Source organism: Sceloporus occidentalis, unplaced genomic scaffold (genome assembly GCF_023333645.1).
Source record: "Sceloporus occidentalis isolate IW3139 unplaced genomic scaffold, rSceOcc1.0.p SCAF_1, whole genome shotgun sequence".
Taxonomy (NCBI): domain Eukaryota; kingdom Metazoa; phylum Chordata; class Lepidosauria; order Squamata; family Phrynosomatidae; genus Sceloporus; species Sceloporus occidentalis.
This window is the reverse complement of record NW_028316981.1, coordinates 247820405-247839152: the sequence shown is the minus strand read 5'-3', so window position 1 is coordinate 247839152 and position 18748 is coordinate 247820405. Positions and strand designations below refer to the sequence as shown.

General features: G+C 41.3%; 1 protein-coding gene across 1 annotated transcript in view; it reads left to right on the top strand.

Annotated features, from left to right (window-relative positions):
- The window catches only part of MEGF10 (multiple EGF like domains 10), a 165156-nt gene that overhangs the window by 84649 nt on the left and 61759 nt on the right, over positions 1-18748 (top strand). Inside the window, exons 7-9 of the mRNA XM_089491345.1 lie at positions 1620-1740; positions 2909-3045; positions 11671-11883. Of these exons, the coding sequence (XP_089347471.1) occupies positions 1620-1740; positions 2909-3045; positions 11671-11883 (471 nt within the window). The remainder of the gene's footprint in view (positions 1-1619; positions 1741-2908; positions 3046-11670; positions 11884-18748) is intronic.

Sequence of the window (18748 nt, the reverse complement as noted above, 5' to 3'; positions counted from 1 at the left end):
CTGATTACTACAGCAACTTACCATGTGTTCACTGCCGGGACTACAGCACAATACACTATTAATTGCTTTGCTTGGATTTGAGATTATTTCCCAAGTCTATCTCAACATGCTCTGTCATGCATCGAAAAGCAACAGGGATGTTACAAAAGAGTATAAATGGTATTTAAAAAAACTAACCAATGTATTATAGTATGTACATACTTCTATGAGGTTCACTATGGGATAAATACTATTTTAGTTTTAACTAGAGCAAACCCTTTGCAATAATTAGGACTTCTAGTCAACACTATGATGGGTTCCATTGATTTCAGTGAGGATTCTCTAGTTGAAATTAAATCAAATTTCATTTTTTGTCAGATTTTCAGAGGTTACGACTGAAAAAGTGTGCCCTAGCTTCTGAAAGTTTATTCCAGAATAAATCTTTTCTGCAGGACATTGTTTGCACAGATTGTCATAGAAATAATAGGACAGTGTGAATGAGATACCTTCAGCACTCCATGTTACACCCATGCTGTAAGATGTTGCTCCATTGTGCTGTAATAGTTGGACTGGGACCAGGGAAATTGCGGCGCGGTACAGACCACTCCAAAGGGGCGGCCTGTTGGCGTCCTAATTCCCTCTAGAAGAAAGCAGCCGCTGCCACCCAACCGCGTGGCTTTCCTCCGGAGTAAAAGGAACCTGGAAAAACCGGGTGCACCAATGGCGCACTCGCGACATAAGCGACGCATGGCGCCATGTGGACGCCACATGGTGCTTATGTCACAGTCGCGGCACCCATGTACGCAGTTGCTGCACAGTCCCTAATCCTAGTATCACCGGAGTACGCTGCATTTGGGCGGTCTGTACCTCGCCATAGATTCTAATCCCTGGTCAGTGATCAGTTTCATTATATCGCTGGACTAACCCCTGTCTTTTCAGCATAATTTACCTCATAACCTGTTAGTGGGAAGATCTGTGCTGAGTTTCTTAAGAGCAAGCATGGGATAAAAATATGTATCTACAGGCTGCTGGTATGCCAGTCCTTATTGAAACTGATATTACAATTGGCAGGTTGGTGTCAGAGCAGAAATTCATAATGGATTTTTTTTTCTGACTGTGCAAATGACTATGCTAGGAACTAGAATGACTATACTGGTAACTCATGCTAATCATTTTTATCGAAGCTTTTTCCCCAAAGGAAAGACAGGGCAGTGATCAGATAACAGGGTAGGCCCATTATAATAAAGGATAGTTGAAACATATACTTATTAGTTTCTTATCTTCAGTTGAATCTCAACCATCCAGATGAATAAGAGAATTGTCTCAGACATATACCTTCTTTTCCTGTATACATATTGCTTGGTCAAGTGCTAGAAAGCCAGGACTCCTATGGCACAAGGAACCCCCAGGTTTCTGTACCGGGTCTTATTATTTTTGTTAAAATAATGTTGAAATTCTGCAAATATTTCCAAAAGTGGATAAAGAGAGTTGAAAAAGTAACACATGTTAGATTTTACAGCTGTTTTACTCAGTTATAAATCAGACTGGGACAAACGCATCTTTGGGGTCACATATTTAAAAGAGTGATGCTATAATATTTATAAGTAATCACTGTCATTAAATTTTATTGTATTTTTTAGTTGTGAAGATCTCTGTCCCCCTGGCAAGCATGGGCCACAATGTGAAGAAAGGTGTCCATGTCAGAATGGAGGAGTTTGTCATCATGTAACTGGGGAATGTGCCTGTCCTCCTGGATGGATGGTAAATACACCTTCTAAAATAGTATGCACTTCTACTTAGTACAGGCGTCTGTTGAGAATTTAATTTGATACAGCTTGACATTAGGCATGAAAAGAGGAAATGTGTTTGCATACAGTATCACCACAAGGGATCAAAACCAAACCATCACAAAAACATATGGTATTCGGCATCCAGTAATTCAGACAGCCTTTCAGTGAACAGGAAAGGAAAATTTATGCTTTTTGTCTCCCACAGGATGAATAAGTTAAAATTCCACAAGTCACAGACTGGTGTTTATTTAATACATCTAGCCATGTAGTGGTTCAGGTATGCATTAGATTTATACACCGACATTGTAACATTTAATAGCAAAATTTTACATTTTTTTTAAAAAAAGATAAAAACCCAAAAATCTCCCTTAAATGTTCTACAAACACATTTTAAAATAGCCAGCCATGGAGAGCAACTGGCTATCATTTTTAGTGGATTTTTGGAGGAGCTTGTTTCATATCTAGGAAACATCTTGAAATATCCTTTTTTAACCTTCTGATTTATATTTGATGTATAACTGCAAGGAAGATGGTACTTGAGCCGAGGTTAGCAGGTAGTCTTCCAGACCCAGATTCTTCAGTCTGGGTCAGTAGCAACTGGTGATACATGGCTTCAGCTGTTTGTAACTACCTGAATCATCTAGATTTCATAGCTGTCAGCATTTTCTCTAACAGGCATTTTCTTAAGCTAGAGGCCTCCAAGTAGCATCTGTATTTCTATTTTAAATGCAATCTTAAAAGGGTTAAATAAGCACACACAATTAGTATAATGCATTTGTATATGTTTGCATATACAAACTCTAAAACATTTAAATTCTAAAACATTTGTTTATCCTAAAATATTTCTATTTAGAAATAAGGAAAAGCTTTGTTTAAACATCTAAATGTTTACTGTTGTTTAGAAATGAAATACAGAATTAGATTTACTATCTTACAGGATCAAAATTCTTTTCAATTAACAGTCTGGTACTTAGGGCAAAATGTGCATTGTTCTGCAAGCTAAAAAAAATCTGTCATTTTGAAGATATGCTGTTTGGTATAAAAGCATGTTAATCTCCTTGCTTCCATCAAATCCACTTCATCTTTCTCACTCACAGCTGCACTCCCATGCATAAAACAGAAATTGTGTTTCCAAACAGGGCACAGTGTGTGGCCAGCCTTGTCCTGAAGGACGCTATGGAAAGAATTGCTCTCAAGAATGCCAGTGCCACAATGGAGGGACATGTGACTCAGTGACAGGTCAATGCCACTGCAGCCCAGGTTACACAGGGGAACGGTAAGAAGATACCACTTCATTAAATTCTGCCTCAGTTATTATAGAAAATCAAGAATAAAGCAAGTTGTAAAGAGAAATGTAAACCTACAAGGAAATTATTCAGATTCATGACTGCTGGTTTTCCTCTATCCATAAACTTCATTTTGGAGAAGCCAAGTTGATTCTTCTTTATCAGGACTTGTATTTCTATGTGTCTAAGTTTTAGCAGTTGAAGCAGATGTTTCACTCCTCTGTAGTATCCTGGATCTTTTTTCTTTTTCTTTTTGACTTTTTTGAAGAGAGAGACAATGTTTGGAACATTGCTCTTCTCCAGTCTTTTGACACCTCACCTGTTTTCAAAGATTTCTCAAAAAATGATGGCAAGGGGTTCATAGAGTACAGCCTCAAACAGACAGGCCAAATAAAGCAGCTTCCAGCAGCTATGGGCGTGTGGCATTTATACAATGCATGCCCCAAAAGCAGCCAGAAGCCATAGTTTTTATGGGTTTTTCAGGCTATGTGGCCATATTCTAGAAGAGTTTATTCATGATGTTTTGCCTGCATCTGTGGCTGGCATTTTCAGAGAATGCTGGCATAGAAGAGAGTTGGGCATACACACACACACTGTGTGACCCTGAGTAGGGAGGAGTGATTTCCATGTTAATCTGTGTATTGTTCTGTTGTTGATGGCAAGGCCTCAGGATGGGAGGATATGCAAAGAGGATTAGTGTCTGTTTAATTAGTGATCATTGTCTGCTAGGAAAACCCCTGGGTGGTTTTCCATTTGCATTTGCTGAGTCCTGATTTTGCTGTTTTTGAGGACTGGTAGCCAAATTTTGTTCACTTTAAGGGTTTCTTCTTTCCTGTTGAAGTTGTTCAGGTGTTTGTGGATTTCAATGGCTTATCTGTGCATTCTGTTCTGATAGCTGGAAGCCGCTCTGAGATCAGCAAAGGTGGTCCAAAGCTGCCAACAAAAGGACTGCATTATTTCTCTATTTATTTTTACCCAAATGCTCTCAACTGATCCACTCTGGTCACTCTCATTGATTTCTGTCAATTGAGTCTGTCTTTAACATATAATACCACTTCCCCATCTTTTCTACAACAACTACTCTTTTTAAATAGGTTACACTCTTCAGTTGTATTCCGGCCATGGTTGTAATCCCACCAGGTCTCCATTATGCCTATAAAGGCATATTTACATTTCTGCAGTAGGACTTCATTTTGTTTGTCTCCAAACTCTGTGCACTGATGTATAGACATTTGAAGCTTTGTTTGTTTTCACCTATTAATTTACTGTCAGCTTTTCTCTGGATCCCATTTTCTCCCTCAGCTTCTTCTCTAGAATTCACATCCTTGTCTTTAGACTGACTGTGAGCTATCACCTTCAAACTTCCCCTACAATGATTTAGTTTAAAGCCCTCTTGATTAGACTTGTCACGCTACTACCAAAGACTTTCCTCCCAATCTTTGTGAAGTGCAGCCCATCTGTAGCCAGTAGTTCACTGTGTAAGATCTGAAAACTGTTGTCCCAGAAGCCACACTTCTCCAATCTACACCATGTACACAGTCAGTCATTTATTTTTAATATCTTCCTGTCCCTGTGTAGTCCTCTACCTTCACTGGTAGAATTGACGATAATACCCGTGGCCCAGACCCCTTCAGCTTTCTGCCCAAAGCTTCATAGTCAGAGGTGATCTGCTAAAAGGCGTTCTTGGCTATGTCACTGGTACTCCCATGAATAAGGAGAAACATGTATTGATCTGCGTTCTTGATGTGTTTTGACAAGTTGTCAGCATCCCAAATGTGTGTACCAGAAAAAACAACACAGTTCCTGATTCAGGCTGGCACACATGTGCCTCTATACTCATGAGCAAAGAAAATGCAACCATCAGGACCTTTCTTTTCTTCTTGTTGAGGTTGTTGATTACCCTGATTTCTTGACATGCAGTATCCTTTACTGCTGGCTTTCTGTTGGAGCATCTTCACTACTGCTATCCATCCTCCTCAAGATGTAGGAATCAATCGTTGAGTTGGAGAGGTTCTGAATCCCTTTTGTACAGTCAGTTCTTGCCAATGACTTTACTCCATGGTGTTTCCTCATTGTTACAGGTCTCCTCATTTTCTTTGCTGGTTTCTTTCTGTTAGTTTTGTATGACCAATTCTCCCTGTATTCTATCCAGGAAGTCCTCCTGTTCTCTTATGCATTGAAGAGACACAACATGTAGCTGTAGTGCACTGATCTTCTCTTCCAAGAGGGCCACCAATTTGCACTTTTTGCAGCTGTAGTTGGTGGTGTATTCTGACAGGAAGACAACCATTGCAGCATACATTACAGCGGACAATTGTGGATCCTTCTTCCTCTATCTCTGCAGTTATTTCTCACTTCTTGCTCCCTTCTCTACAAAGTTTCATTGCTTCTTGGTTTTTCCCCATATTCCTTGAAACTTCCTTCTGAGGCAACTCTGCTATTCCTCTGAAATTTCGCAACATCAGGATTGTCCCCACATGCCTGTGGGCTAGGCAGGGACCTGAGCTTCCCTACAGTCTCTATTGCAGTAATGGTGGCAGAGGTCATGCTGGTATTATGTTTGTAGGGCCAGGGCTTGCCTCTCTCTCCCCCTTCTCTGGCACTGCTATATTGTCTGCTGCTGCTGTTGGCAGCCACCAGTGCCACTCTGCATTGCTCCCCTCTGACATCAGCTGTGGCTTGTACCAACAATACTAGTTTCAGTGTAGATTGTTTTTTGTACCATTTTTGTGTCCAAGGTGTCCCTTTCCACTTACTATGGATCCTTCTGCCTCCAGCTCTGTCGTTATTTCCCTCTGCTTCCTCCCTTCTGCACAGAGTTGCATTGCTTCTTGGTTTTCCCTGTATCCCTTGAAACTTTCTTCCATGGCAGCTACATCATTCCCATGAAGTTTAGCTGGATCAACCCAATTGTTGCTGGACTGTCCCAGTATCATCTCCAGGCTAGGCTGGGACCTGCACTCCCCAAAAGTCACCATTGTTGTGCTGTATCTGTATTTGATTTGTTATACTTGGGGAGGGAGCTTCTTTGTGGTGGTGTAGGGAGTCGGGGTGACAACAGAAAGTAGATGAAAAGCCCTGAGGTTGAGTCCTTGAATTAGTCACCAACCTCCCACAGTCACTTCTGTGCTCACCAGGCTCTGGATTCTCTCTCTCTCTTCCTCACTCTGCACTGACTTGCTGCCACCATGAGAATTAACTACTTGCACCCCCATTGTAACTCATGTTCAGCTCAAGGCCAAGGATCTCTGAACTGGTCTCTCTACTTGAAGACACATAACAACAGCCCATCCCCTCTTTTACAGTCTAGACCTGTCCTGAAACATTCCTTAATATTCAAATCCCTTTTCTCAATCTGCACACTGAGATCCCTCATGTCTGGTTATTAACATGGCCTTGTGTGTGTAGAACAAGGAGTACAGTATTTCAGAAAAAGCTCCCTTAGAAATCCTGGATTTTAGCTTCCTATATAAGGTTCTAAATTTAGTTCCCAGGACAGAAAAACTAGATTTCACCTTGCCTTTGGCGCTGATGTGCACCTAGAAATAGAGTACAGTGGGCCCTCGCCTTATGCGGGGATCCGTTCCGGATCCCTCCGCATAAGGCGAATTCCGCCTATGCTCAAGCCCCATTGTAAATAATGGGGTTCGTGCACGGCGGTGCAGCAGCGCGCAGGGCGCAACGGGCGCGCGCGCCCATTCAATTGAATGGGACGCGCCGCCCCTTTTGCCCCACGCGCGCCCCGTGGCTTGAGCGCGTATGCTCAAGCCGCGTAAAGCGCACCTGCGTATGATGCGGGTGCGCTGTACTCCTTTCTGTGAGTGCTTAACAAACTTAACATTCCCAAACCTAAATACAAACCAGAAAAGTTTGCCATCAGAAGCCATACATTTTTCAAGTTGCTGATGCAGAGTGAAAAAGAATGGGAAACAGTAAAACTCTCTCATTCCTCTGTCATTTGCCCCAAGACCTTATCTCTGTTTGTCTCAGTTTTTCCAGGTTAGCTACTTGACCTCAGAAGAACAAAAATACTCTCCAAGAGTCAGGGCCTCAACTATGAAGTAAAACCGAGGCTTGAGACAGATGGGTCAAAAGCACTGTCTTGCCGCCGAAACTAGAGTTCCGGAGCGCTCAGCAACCACACGCTCCAGAACCCTAGTACGTGCAGGTGGCCTCCCGTCCACACTGGGGCCGCCATCTTTATGTTAGCAATGTGCAGCATCCTCATGTCGCTGTGCATTGCTTACATCACGACGTAACCCAGGTGCCGCAAAAAGAACCCGGAAGAACCAGGTTCTTTTTACTCTGGTTGGACGTCACATGGTTTGGCGGCTGTGATGTCCCTCCGGAGTTAAAAGGGCACCTGCAGACCGCCATTTTCAGGTGGTCTCTCTCAGCCCTGAGATACTTTTTCATGTAGAGCTTTGTGTTGTGCTTTTACAAGTAGTTCCTGCCAGGGTTCTGCCATGACCACTCATAGCATGTCTCCTCCCTTCTGCTTTTCTGTCTCTCCTTTGCATCTGAGTTTCTTTAACAGCTTCTGTCCCACACTGTTTTACTCCCACAGCAATGCTGTGTGTGGCAGGTTTAGACTGAGAGATACCGACTAGTCTAAGGTCTCCCAGTCAGCTTCATGGCTTGAGTAAGAGTGTGAAACTGGGTCTCCCCAATTCTAATCAAACAGTTATGCCACATTGGCTTGCTCAGCCTTTTTCTCTCAGTGTCTTCCTTTCTTCCTGATACTTTATCAGGAATAATTTCTGACAGCAGTTTCCCCAGTGTTTAAAGTGGCTTTCATTGTATGCTGGCCAGAAATGGAATTTGTGCCTTGCTCCCTTTCATGTTAATAGGGATTGAGCAGGAGAACTTCCTAGTGGACTCTTCCTTAGCAACTGAGTAGTAAGAACTCTCTGTACTCTCTATTTATATTTTGTCAAGTCTTGCATGCTGTCTGTGTTGTTTGAAAAGAATGTGTAGCAGCTGGCCATAACCCTGGCCTCTTTCCCAAACCCTCAATTATCTCTGCATAACCATTTTTATGTTACAAAGAACAAAGACTATTGGAATAGTCTTTTATGCATTTTCTTAGTCAGACTGTCACAGGAAATATCACATTATGTGAGTGTATACATTGTCAGTGTAATGCTGAAATGCAGGCACTTCTGTTAACAGAGTTCTAATTTTCTGTCCCAAAACAGATTGTATGGCACACAGTGGGAGAAGTATTTGGTTATGAGTCATAATTAAAATTACGTTTATATTAGTATTATGTTATATCTTCAATGAGGACCCTTATCTTTTGGTTTTCTTCTACTGACCAATCAGTAGTTCCATAAAATGGTCTCATTACCCATCAAATTGTTTGATCCTTTGTCCAATCAAAATTTGTATTTTATTTTCACTGTATAAAAACAAAGGCAGCTTTCTACATTAGTACTTTTTAAAACTGTCATCTTGAAATCTCCCCCCTTAGCAACTGTTACTAAAGTAGTCCATAACCATCTTATTCCCAGTAAAAATTAGGACAGTAAGATTTGTGCCCTCTTGCTTTCATTATTATGTCACTTAGGTTACATAAAAATAATTTTTTTTAAAAAAGGATAAAACCATACAATTTTTTCACACACACTCTTTTGTGTCTGTTTTTTCTCTTACTCAGGGCCTGTTGCTTCTCTACACTTACCCTGTACCCTCATCCTACTTTCTGAACGGATTGCACTCACTGGCCAAAATCTTGCATGGCACAGTGTATCATAACAGTTCCACAGGTAGAACTGTGTTACATCTGTCCACTCAACATGCCCTGGACATACTGTTTAGCCAGAGTGGGAGGAATTATAGAAGCATCTGGCTGTACTCCTGCAGACAGACACAGAATGATTGCATCATTGTTGAGACCTTTCAGGGTCCTCTGCAGGATTCAGAATATAATGAGCACATTCTGCCTCTTGTCATGGATACCTGGGTGGTATCTGTATGGGCCAAAATATCTCTGGAGTTCAGGCTTGATTTACTTTAGAACCAATGTATTTGTCATTTTGGCAGTCCATTATTGCAGAACATGGTTGGCCTCTAAAGTCTTCCTCTACAGACAACGAGGGGGAGAAAAAGATCTGATGAGGTCAAGACTTTTCTAGAGAAGACCTTGTGCTTCTAGATGTCTCTTCCTTGGGTTCTTCAGAGTGAAAGCCTACTTAGTTTCATAAAGCTTTCTTTGAATATTTTTATGGTGGCTCAAACCACACTAGGCAGTGGATTGATCCTTTACGCTAGTGGTTTCCAAACTTTTTCTGGCTACTACCCTCTTTCTTCTTGGGTGACAACTCTAGTGCCCCCCCCCCCCACTCAAAGCCTTAAACAGCTTGAATGGCTCAGTTATTGATCCTAAGGTGGCTGGGTGCAAAGGGAGAAGCTTTTCCCTGGTGAGAAAGGATTCTCAGTCCAAGAGGTGGAGGTGAAGGACTCTTTCGGCAAACAAACCCTGAATCTGAAGTCGAAGGCTTTCATGGCCGGCATCCATAGTTTTTTTGTGGCGTTTTCGGGCTATGTGGCCATGTTCTAGAAGAGTTTCTTCCTGAAGTTTTGCCAGCATCTGTGGCTGGCATCTTCAGAGAATGCTTGCTTGGAAAAAGTGTGTGTGTGTGTGTGTGTGTATATACACACACACACACACACACACACACACACACACACAGTGTGAGCCTGGGAATGCAGGAGTGATTTGCATGTGTATTGTTCTGTGCTGATGGCAGGCCTCAGGCTGGGAGGCTAATGTAAAAGAGGATTAGTGTCTGCTAACTGGTGATCATTATTTGCTGGGAAAGCCCCTGACTCTGAGTGTTTTCCCATTTGCCTTTGCTGAGTCCTTATTTTGCTATTCCTCAGGACTGGTAGCCAAATTTTGTTCACTTTAAGGGTTTCTTCTTTCCGGTTGAAATTATCCAATGTATCCATTGAAATTCACAAACATCTGGATAATCGACTGCTCCCTTTCCTTCCCCAAAGATGTGACTTTCTCACACATCTTCAAGTTGCCCCCTCCCCACATACATTGTTTCCTCTGCTCCTGTCTCTCAACCTGTGTGATGAAAAATAGCAGAGTTCCTGCTTTTTTTCTGCAGTTCCAACCTGCCAGTTACGTCCTGGCAAAGTTCAGAAAACTTAGGCAGGGTCCCAAATGTGAAAGCTCCTTTTTGCTGATGCTGGTTCTCCCCTGCCACCACATTCTCTGACTTATTGTTCCAGTCAGTCATTCTGTCCCAAATTGGCACTGCAGGAATGAGCTCATGTGTTCAGGTGAAGAATCGGAGACATCAATACATGAAGTATTCAACAAAGCTGTGCAGTGGTTTAAAAGGGCTCTGAAAATGAAGTTTCAGTCAACCCTCACCCCCACCATGTTGTGAAAGACTGGTGGTTCCTCTTATCTGTCTTGCATGCAAATTTGCTCCTGCTGACCCTTTTTGCCTCATTGCTCCCCTGCTGCCCCCTTTTTCCTCACTGCCCCTCTGGATCTTTCCACCATTCCCAGGGGGGCAGTACCACCCAGTTTTGGAATCACTGCTTTACACTGTAGGATTCAGAGAGCAGTTCATATGACAAATGAATTCGGTCATACTATAAAGGCATAACCTTAGCCCGAAAAATCCACAAAAACATAACCTGTCTCATCCCAGAAACTATTCAGTTTCATAAGTTTTACATTAAGAGTATGTCTTTGCTCTTTCATGTTTGCCCTTATAGGACATCTTAAGAATAACTAATCTTATACTAAGTGTTTAGTCTGTGCTACTGTGTGTTTTTTCTTTTCATTGTCAGGGAATTAATAATTAAGATACAGCATCATTCACAGCCATCAACTTCCTGCATCTCAACAACAAAAACAGCTTCATTAACAACTATAAGAAGCTATCTCCAATGCTCCCAGCTCTGCTACTTAACATTATATTTAGCACAGTTATGACAGTGTTCCAGTCCAGAGATCTTAACAGTTTACTTTCAGCGTACACCTTTGTTGAAGAGTTCAGGAAATGTCAATAAATACTGGTTGTAGGGGTAGGACCATTAAAATTCAAACGCATGTCAGATAGGCCTAGTATAACTTAGGGCCAAAACAGCCCATTAAAATCCACTTCCTGGTGTCTTGGGAACATGACATTTAGACACTACATGCTTCAAAGGCAGCTGGAAGCCAGCTGGCTGCCCAGACATGAGTGGATTCAAGATGGTCTGGCAGTGTGGTGTTTACATGCTGCACACTGCCAGAGGATCTTGAAGCTGTCCCGAGGCTGCAGTGGGACCGAAAAAGGTGGCTCTTTCCCAGCCCAAATAGGAGCGGATCTGTTTTGCTCCTATTTGGACCAGGTTCAGGGCAGACTGTGGCCACAGTGCATGTTTGCCACAGTTCCAATGCGTCTTTTATGGGGGTGGCCTCAAGTCGCCCCTTCCTGGCCATCTGTTCTGGCCCAAAGTCTCCTAAATGCTGGAGCATTTCAAAAGAACCTGAAAGCAAGACCTTGTATAGAATGTATTAACGATGGTTGTTTCAAACTGGATTTTAAAGTGCTTTAATAGGCAGTGAGTAAATCTCTTCTGCTTCTTGACTTTCCCAACAGGTGTCAAGACGAATGTTCAGTGGGAACCTTTGGAGTACAATGTGCAGAAACATGTCAATGTATGAATGGTGGAAAGTGCTATCACATAAGTGGTGCCTGTCTTTGTGAGCCAGGATATACAGGAGAACACTGTGAAACAAGACTGTGTTCAGAAGGTGTCTATGGAATGAAATGTGACAAAAAATGCCCCTGTCATTTGCAAAATACACACAGGTAAATTTCATTAACTTTTGACATGCATGTTGTAGCCTGTTTCATCACCAGTTTTGGGGGAATGTAAAATAGCCAAACAATCCCATCAGAAGAAGCATTCTGAGGATTAATAAGACTATATGGAAGACTATTTCTAATATTCTGATACTGTTGTTTCTGATGTCATGACTCAGGGGTGATAGTTGTAATAGCAGTTAAGCATGGGTCAGAAGTTCTTAGGTTCTGGTTCTAAGGGTGAGTACCAGCAGGTATATTGTTTTTACAATACATTCCTTATGGTGGAAGAAAGTCTAAGAGTTTAAATTTAGCAAAGGAGCGTGGAAACCTTTATATTCTTTTCTGAACTCCAATGCTTTTGTGCTGCATGCAGCAGTTCTATCAGTTATGGGTAGTAGGGGAATAAGGAAAATTAGAAAAGTGGTGTGCTTTGGATGGAGGTGGGAATGGATGAAATGATTTCGTCATACTCTTTTTGAGAGAATAAGTAAACTATGGGCGCTAAAAGAAAAAAGAAAAAATCACTGTGGGTGCACAAGCCTGTGCAGTCATGCAACAGAGCTTCCTAGGCGGAAGTGGATATGTGAGTCATATGGTAGAACAGGATTGGGCATCTATGGAATGGTAGTGAGCCAGCTTAGCCCCCCAGGAGACCTTGAAAGGCTGCACCATCCGGCACACTTGCTCCCACAAAAAGTAAATAAATCTTGTTTAGCCCACAGGTGCCCCCTCGGAGATGAGGTGAACATTTTTGCCATGTGTTGGGGCCTTCCCATGCCATTTTAGAACCAGAAGAGACCTTTTAAATAAACAGTCATAAGTGAATGGAAATATTTTCCTGTCTTTCTTGTGTTAAAAAAGGGCCTCTCTTAGAGAAGGACCCCAAACATGGTGGAAATGGCCTGCCTCCCCTTGTGGGTGCACTTTGCCTGCCCCTTTTATAGAAACATTTTTGAGTGAGATTGCTATGGCAACTATCTAGATAGCTTGTTTATTCTTAAATGGAATAGTCTCACTTTAATCAGTTTGTCCTTCTACTAACTTAGTATAGTTGTTTTGTTTTGTTTTCAATCTTGTTGTGGGACAAATGATGGGAAAACTGTGATAGAAATATCTCTACCATTCTGTAGCATCATTAGCAGCAACACTTATATATTTAAAAGTTCCAATTGCTTGGTTAGCTCAGTAATTGACCTGGGAGATGGCTACATGTCTTTTCCTATTTCATTAGCAAGACTGTTCATGTGTGCATTCTCTTGTGATGTAGCTGAAAAATACTGTGGGCAGTAGGTAAAACATTAAGCAGTGGTTTGGAGTTGGGATGTTATATCAGTCCTTTCCACCCTACTTCTATTAAAATTTGTATATAAGAGCTATGATTAGTTAAGCTCTCAGAAAATTAACTAAAATGATTGTAAACATTTTACTTTGACAAGAATGTATGACACAGTACCATATAGCATTTCTGATATTTCAAGGATTATGCTTGATTCATGTTCAGTACAGCTGTTGCTTCATTTATATGCCAGGAAGGCAGCTTGTGATCAAGTCAAACTACAAATGTTCAGATGTAAACAGAAGCATATGACTATCTTTGAATATGTTTTGACATTTCATCCTCCCTGTGACAAATTGAATGGACTTAGCCACCACGTAGGCGTGGGAGCATCTGTTGTTCATTTTATAACTTGGTTGAGAAAAGCAAACTATTTAATTGGTAGGCCAGAAGCAAAACAAAACAAGGCATGCCTGGACATATCTAAAATGTATTCATACCTGTCTCCTACAACCAGAATACATTCACATCTGTCTTCTGCAACTGTGTTAGCTGTGTGCTATCCTGCCAGCTAACTTTTATTTATTGATGCAATTCTTCCTCTTTTCCATAAGCCAACTCTCTCAATGAATACAGCATAATTCCAGCTGTTAATACAAACTAATTAGATCCCTCCAATAAATATAACCTATGTAAGCTTTGACTTACCAAGTTCCCATTGATTCCATTGTATTTACTCTATTTGGAAGTAACACCTGGGTTTAGTAGTTTGCACTGAAAAGAGTGAAAAAAGTGTAAAAGGGAATTATAATAGTTAAAGTCATGATAACAATTAACTGTGAAGTCATGATTTAAGTTGCAATACTGTACCCCCCCTCCAATGCAACTAACAAACATATTTTCCCCTTGTAAATTAGTGGAACAGAAATAACAACTCTGGGGCAAGTAGACAAATACTTCCCTTCAACATTCTGCCAAGTGAAGCCATGCCAAACCTTGATTTTTTAAAAATGCACTCACTACAAATGTGCTGTGGCCACACCAACAGAAATATGAACAACATTCAGAATTTTTGAATTGAATTCTATGTCTTTCTCAACGGTTTAGCTATTTACATACCCTCCACCTGCCTGGTTGGTCAAATCTCACAGTTTGGTTTGTACTTCATTGTGCCCATATTTTCTTGGTTTCAGACACACAAACACACATATACATGGAAGGAGAGGGGGAAGAGATTGAGATAAAAGATTATTCAATAAAGAGTTTTTTTCATTTTTACACTTTGCATTGGCTTTGTTTTTGTAATGATACCTATTGATAGATTTGAACTGTCTTTCTGGGCTGTCATGATCTGTTAATATTTATTTCTAATGTGCTGTCAGCTGTCACAGAAGCCCTTTTCATTGCAGAAGATAATGAGGATGAAATTTAACTATTTCAAAGGCAAAATAAACAGTGGTTACAAATAGAAAGAATGGTTCTGCTTCTGTTCTGATTAAATTATAGTAGGGATTTTAAAAGGCTTTGTGGGGGGGGGGGGTAGAGAATAATTATAAACTGAAAAATCTGAAATTGTATATTCCCTATCCTATTAGTACAGTGTATGTGTAACAACTAGGAGTGTAGATTTCTGGCTAACTTCCTGATTGTATAAATCAGTGACAGACTGAAGCATATTTTAATTTTGTTGCCTCAGTACAAGTGAATATTTAAGAAAATGCTCCTTTTGAAGGTGGAGCAAGAGAGCAAGATCTCCTATTATGAAAAACAAAACTGGTGGGAGTGGGACCTGTCACTTTTTTGGTTTTGTTGCTGTCGGTTTGATAGTTCACATAGATACCAAAACATTCTTTTAGAACCCCACAACTTTCTAAGTGGCCACTCAGCATCAATCCTCAGCTTTGAAGAAGTCAGTGTCGACTATAAAGAAGGCAGCCTCAGTTCCAATGGATGTTGGTTCCTCTAAACAGAAGGCCACAAGTACTTTGTTGGAGACTATCTGTACACCCACTAAGAAGATCAGGGATGATATTGGAGATGAGTCTTCTCATCCATCTTTCTTGTCCATTGAACTTTGGCAGATCTCTTGAGGCTGGATTGCAGAATGGTCTAAAGCATGCACATAAAAAGAAGAGAAAGAGGCATCACTTTTCACCTCAGCCATCTTCTCTGCATTTGATTGAAGATATGACTGTTACTGGACCATCCATTCTCTAGGGAGTTGCTTTGGAGACAGCTTTTAATGAAACAATCTTGTCCCCCTTGCTGGCTTCTCCAAAAAAGTGTATCATGGTGACGGATCCCATTTCCATCCAGGACAGAAAGTTGGATGACCATGTGTCATAAAGACAAATAAAGGAGCATTCTATTCTTAGATACGGTTTTTCTTTCTCTGGCTCCAGTTTTGGTTCGAGAGAAGCCTCTTCTGATGATTCCATCATATCAACAATGACATTGGTGCTGTTCTAAGTCACACACTTATTCCTGTTTGAACACTAATTCTGTTTCTTTGTATCGGTATTACCAGAGCAGACCACACTATTGGTTGCACCCACGAGCTTTCCATGGCCAACGACATTATGGCCATTACAAATAATAATAATAATAATAATAATAATAATAATAATAATAATAATAATAATTTTATTTATATTTTCCCACCTCTCCCAGTGGATCGAGGCTGTATTACAACCATAAAACCACATACAATACAATGGTATGTAAAATACGTATTATAAACAATAATCAGCTAAAACTTGAATCAACAATACTAATAAAAATATCAGTTACAATGTGCTATTCTGATCAGAAGTGGGATTTCTTCTATTTCTTTACAGAAGGTCAGGTGGGTATGCCCGCCTGAAGAGATCCGTCTTTAGTGCCTTCTTGAAGGCATCTAAAGTGGTGATAAGACGGATCTCCTCCTGTAAGTTGTTCCATAACGTGGGGGCCATGGCAGTGAATGTTCTATGGGAAGTTGATATTAGAATTAGAATATTCTAAAAGATTCTTCCCGGATGTTCTGAAAGTTCAGGGCAGATTATGTAGGGAGAGGCGTTCCCTCAAGTAATTCGGGCCCAAGCCATGTAGGGCTTTAAAGGTGATAACATTTTGTATTGCGCTCAAAAGCTGATTGGCAGCCAGTGTAGAGATTTTAAAACTGGTGTTATACGATCTGACCTGGATGTTCCAGTGATCAGTCTGGCTGCTGCATTTTGAACTAGCTGAAGCTTCTGAACTTGGTACAAAGGTACCATGTAGAGCGCATTGCAGAAATCTAGTCGAGAGATTACCAGTGTGTGTATCACTGTTTCAAGGTCCTTTCGATCCAAGTAAGGGTGCAGTTGGCGTATCAGCCGAAGCTGGTACCAAGCACTCCTGGTCATAGCATCCACTTAAGATGATAACTGTAGAAGTGAGTCCAGGAGTATTCCCAAACTGCGAACTTTGTCCTTTAGGGGAAGTGTGACCCTGTCCAGGATAGCTTGGAAAATCTCCATCACTGGACTTGGGGAAACTATCAGGAGTACGTCCGTTTTCTCTGGATTCAGCTATACCGGTCCGCTTCTTGGTAATCCTGCTATTCTGATGTTGTCTCTTCAGCCAGTGAGAGCCATACTGGGCATTATACTTGCCACTATAGGAACATCTTTAACATGACCCTTGTGATGCAAGAGTTGCAGGTCCACCGTGAGGAAGTTCGGCTTCAATCCTCTTGTCCAGTCTTCTTCTTAGTTTCTGTATGGAGGCCACAAGTATGAACACTACTTGAGATGGTCATACAGTCGGTTCTGATGCAGTTATCACACTGTGCACACTTGGCTGTCTTGGCTTTAGTTCAGCAAGGTCCAGCATCGGTTGACTCAAATCATACTAAGATCAATGCGTCTCAAAATCAGACCATATCTTGGCCAGCTCAAACTGAACATACCATGAATGGTATGAAGAAAAAGTCTGCTCCTTCTGCCTCCACTGTTGCCAGTGCTAGTCAAACCATCTATCTTTCTATGATATCTGGTACTTTTGGATCTGATTCTGATTTGGTGATCGTGCCTACTGGGAAGTTTTGTCCAATGAAGTTAGGTGCCACGTACCCTTCTTCCCCAACTGATGATGTCAAGGTGTTTGTTGATCAGATGCTCCATATGGCCAAATCTCTCAACATTATGGTCCTGCAACAACTCAGCTCAATTGAGAATCCAGTTTTCCAGTGAATCCAGTCTCAAGCCACCACTCCTGTAGCTCTACCAATATTTTCATACCTTATGCAAGTTATCCAGAAGTTGACACAGTCATCCATTCCATCCACTTCCAGTAAGTTATAGACACTCTACAAGGCGGATGATTCACCCATTCCTCCTCTTGGACAGCATCTGAAACCTAATTCTATTATTGTCTATGCTGCTCGGTTAAGAGCTTTGCGCTATCTGTATTCTACACCAGCAGACAAGGAGGCAAGAAGCTTGATCCTATGGGAAAGATATTTTGAGGATGTTCTCTTCCTTCAAAACTATGTTAATTTTGTCATTATTGTTGCATGGCATGTTGGGGCAGGGGGTTGTTGTGCTTATGTTTGCTGACTATATACATATTTTTCAGTAAAAATTTATTGTTTGCACTGACACTCCCACTTCCTACTTTTTGTAGCTTGCTAGTTTCCCAGTTGTGTGATTCACAGAGACTATGAAGAAGAAGAAGAGGTTACATACCTGTACTTGTAGTTCTTTGAGTGGTCATCTGTGACGTCACACTACCCTGCCAATCCTCACCTCATCATGTCTTGCTGGTTCTCAAGGATGGCTGCATCGACGCCATTTAGAGGGTTTTGGTGGGAAGCCCCTTATATAGGGCTGCCAGAGGTGGGTGGGGCTACCACCACATTCTTCAGAGCACTGTAGAACACTCCAAAAGAGGCACTGCTCTGGTACAGGATAACATAGTTGTATGACTTCACAGATGACCAATGAAGAGCTGTAGTGCAAGGTATGTAACCTGTCCATTTGGCTGTTGGTGTCAGTTTCCTGGGTATCTCATAGAGAACGGTTAGAACTGTCCCCTTCACACTGGTCTTAGTTTCTCTAATAGTGTGGTTTACCCATCTTTTACATATATGGCTGCCTATTTCTTCCTGCTCTGGCAAGGCAAGGTAGAGAGCTGATCATCAGCATGATGATAACTTGAGAGGACAAGAATATTTGTTTTCTGTTTGTTTCTCAGGTGAAAAAGGGCTTACCTGTTGTTTTGGAAACTCCATTATAAAGAATACAGGCAGTCACAAAGCTATTATAAGATTCTTTTTCCTTCAGAAATATTCACCTGCATAGAAATGTATGTATTTTTCTTTATAGAAATATGCTTACTAATAACATGGTACTCCAGGTTGCTGCACAACTTCTCCCAGCAGTTCTATATAGATGTTAAAATAATTACATATAGATTTTCAAAGACAGACAGCATGGTGTAGTGATTAGAGCATTGGACTACAACTCTGGAGATCAGGATTTATATGGCCATGTAAACCCATTGGGTGACCTTGGGCACGTGATGCTCTCTCAGCCTCTGAGGCAAAGGCAAACCCCTCTGAACAAATCT